The following is a 2,001-nucleotide window of genomic DNA, read 5'->3' as shown; positions in this document are numbered from 1 at the left end:
CCTCTAACCTGAGGAAAGAGTAAAAATCCTACAATTAAAATAGTTAGAGTGTCATTTACTTAGAAAAAGTAACTCTACCCACAGATTATAGAACTCAAGGAAAACATGTGCAAAGTACAACAGGGAGCGTATCATATATCAATTGAGAAATCATAGGAGTAAAACATTTGTAGTAAAGGTAACATTGTCAAACTGAAAGTGGTAAATTGCTTATTTATAACCCACAAAAAAGAAAAACAAGAAAAAAATGTTGCATTGTTAAACCTGTTTCTGTTAATTTTAACCTAATGCATTAAAAATAGAATTCAACGTTACTGTCATTATAGTGTCACAAGTACAAAGCAACAAAATTCACTCTCTGCATGTGACCCATCCCTTTGAGAAGCAGTGGGCTGCCACTGTGCGGCGCCCGGGGAGCAGTGTGGGGTTAAGGGTCTTTGCTCAGAGAGCCAGAGTGGCAGTCCGTGAGAGTGAGGCTTGATGTAAGAACCTCTGGTATCAAAGATCTATGCCCCAACTACTAGGCCACCAACCCTCCTATGAAAATGTATAGTTTAAGTTTGCGACTAAAGTTTTCTTAAAATGCTTCTTTGATGCCACTGCTATGTACTTTCCCTGTGTTTTTCTTACTTTTGTCTTGTTACTGAAACGAGCTATAAAGATAAATCTGCCTTGCTCACATTAAAACATTTGAATATTTATTTTGACAGTTTATGCCAATGTTTTTAGCAAACTATCTTTGGAAAATAAAAATTGTTATAAATATTTATATTTTCTAACCTTTTTCAACAGACAACCCAAAGTGATGTTTCAGATCATTGAACCACCCAGGTATCTCCACTAGGCATCCATAAAGTCCAGCATCTTCCTCAGTGAGGTTCAGGATAATCAGAGAAACATCTCCTTCATCCAGTCGTCCCAGTAGCTGATACCTGCTGGAAACTCTGGTTTTCTTTATAACTTTATATCCATCTGTAGAGATCAGCTTATTGTTGCAGCCTCCCCTGGATGGTATCTCTCCTTTATTCCAGCAAGCATGCAACGCTCCTTCCTTTCTGATATCATATCTACAGTTCAGAGTCACATTCTGACCTGTTTGACCAACAACTCTGATGCTTTCACATCCTGACACTGAAAAACAAAAATAAAGAGTTTAGTTTTACAGATGTCTGTTCTAGAAACTAAAATGTGAATATGAAATCTGTTATGTATCAGTTATCTACCACTTTATAACACCAACTTTGGCTCATTTATACATTTTCAAAAAAGACAGTTAATCATACGTAGTTACCTGATTGATGTTATTTTACAGTCACTGTTATGGTGATAATTGACCTCAGTAACAAATAAAGTCTCAAGTAAAAGATAAATACATCAAACTGAAGCATCTCAGTCTGATTGGTAGACCTTCTCAGCTCATGTCAGATATTATTGTCCTGCTTCAGCTGCATTAGTTCTATTAAATGGTTTCATGATTCAGATTTTACAGACAGATAGCATTACTTTATTGGAAACTACATATAAATAAAATGAGGGAACCACAGACATAAAAAAATCTGAAGAAACACATACGTCTAACTCTTACCTGTAAATACCCCTAACTGGCAGCAGAGTCTATGAAGGTTATGTTAATGAGCTAATTATTGTGCATTTCTGCTTAAAAATAACAGAACATAAAAGTACCTGTAAGGAGCACGAGCAGCAGCAGGACCTTCATGATGAACCAACCATCATCACCCAGCAACATGTTTTTATTCACAGCGGCTGAAACTCTGACCGTCACCACAGCTGCAAACTCACTGCATTAAGAAAGGCGTTCACCAGAGCTACAGCCTGAGAGGAAGCACCAAACTGAGGACATTAAGAGGAAGCCTTCAACAGCATCTCTGTCAGAGAGTCTATTGCTGTTAAAACCACACATAATGTTTCACATTCTTTACATCCTTTAATAATATCCTGAGGACAGAATCAGGTGGTCTTCTTAGTTTCTGTATTACTCTA

General features: G+C 37.0%; 1 protein-coding gene across 1 annotated transcript; it reads right to left on the bottom strand.

Annotated features, from left to right (window-relative positions):
• Window positions 1-780: 780 nt before the first annotated feature.
• On the bottom strand, window positions 781-1,884 carry LOC107080962 (hepatitis A virus cellular receptor 1 homolog; the record flags this gene model as incomplete). Its single annotated transcript, XM_015369173.1, has 2 exons — window positions 1,684-1,884; window positions 781-1,131 (listed from the first exon to the last, which is right to left on the bottom strand). Coding segments are annotated over exons 1-2 (415 nt in total), but the record flags the coding sequence as incomplete, so codon positions are not given.
• Between the last annotated feature and the right edge of the window lie 117 nt (window positions 1,885-2,001).

The sequence above is a fragment of the Cyprinodon variegatus genome, unplaced genomic scaffold (assembly GCF_000732505.1).
Source record: "Cyprinodon variegatus isolate N-32 unplaced genomic scaffold, C_variegatus-1.0 Scaffold2583, whole genome shotgun sequence".
NCBI classification, from domain to species: Eukaryota; Metazoa; Chordata; class Actinopteri; order Cyprinodontiformes; family Cyprinodontidae; genus Cyprinodon; species Cyprinodon variegatus.
This window is presented reverse-complemented; position numbering and strand designations above follow the sequence as displayed.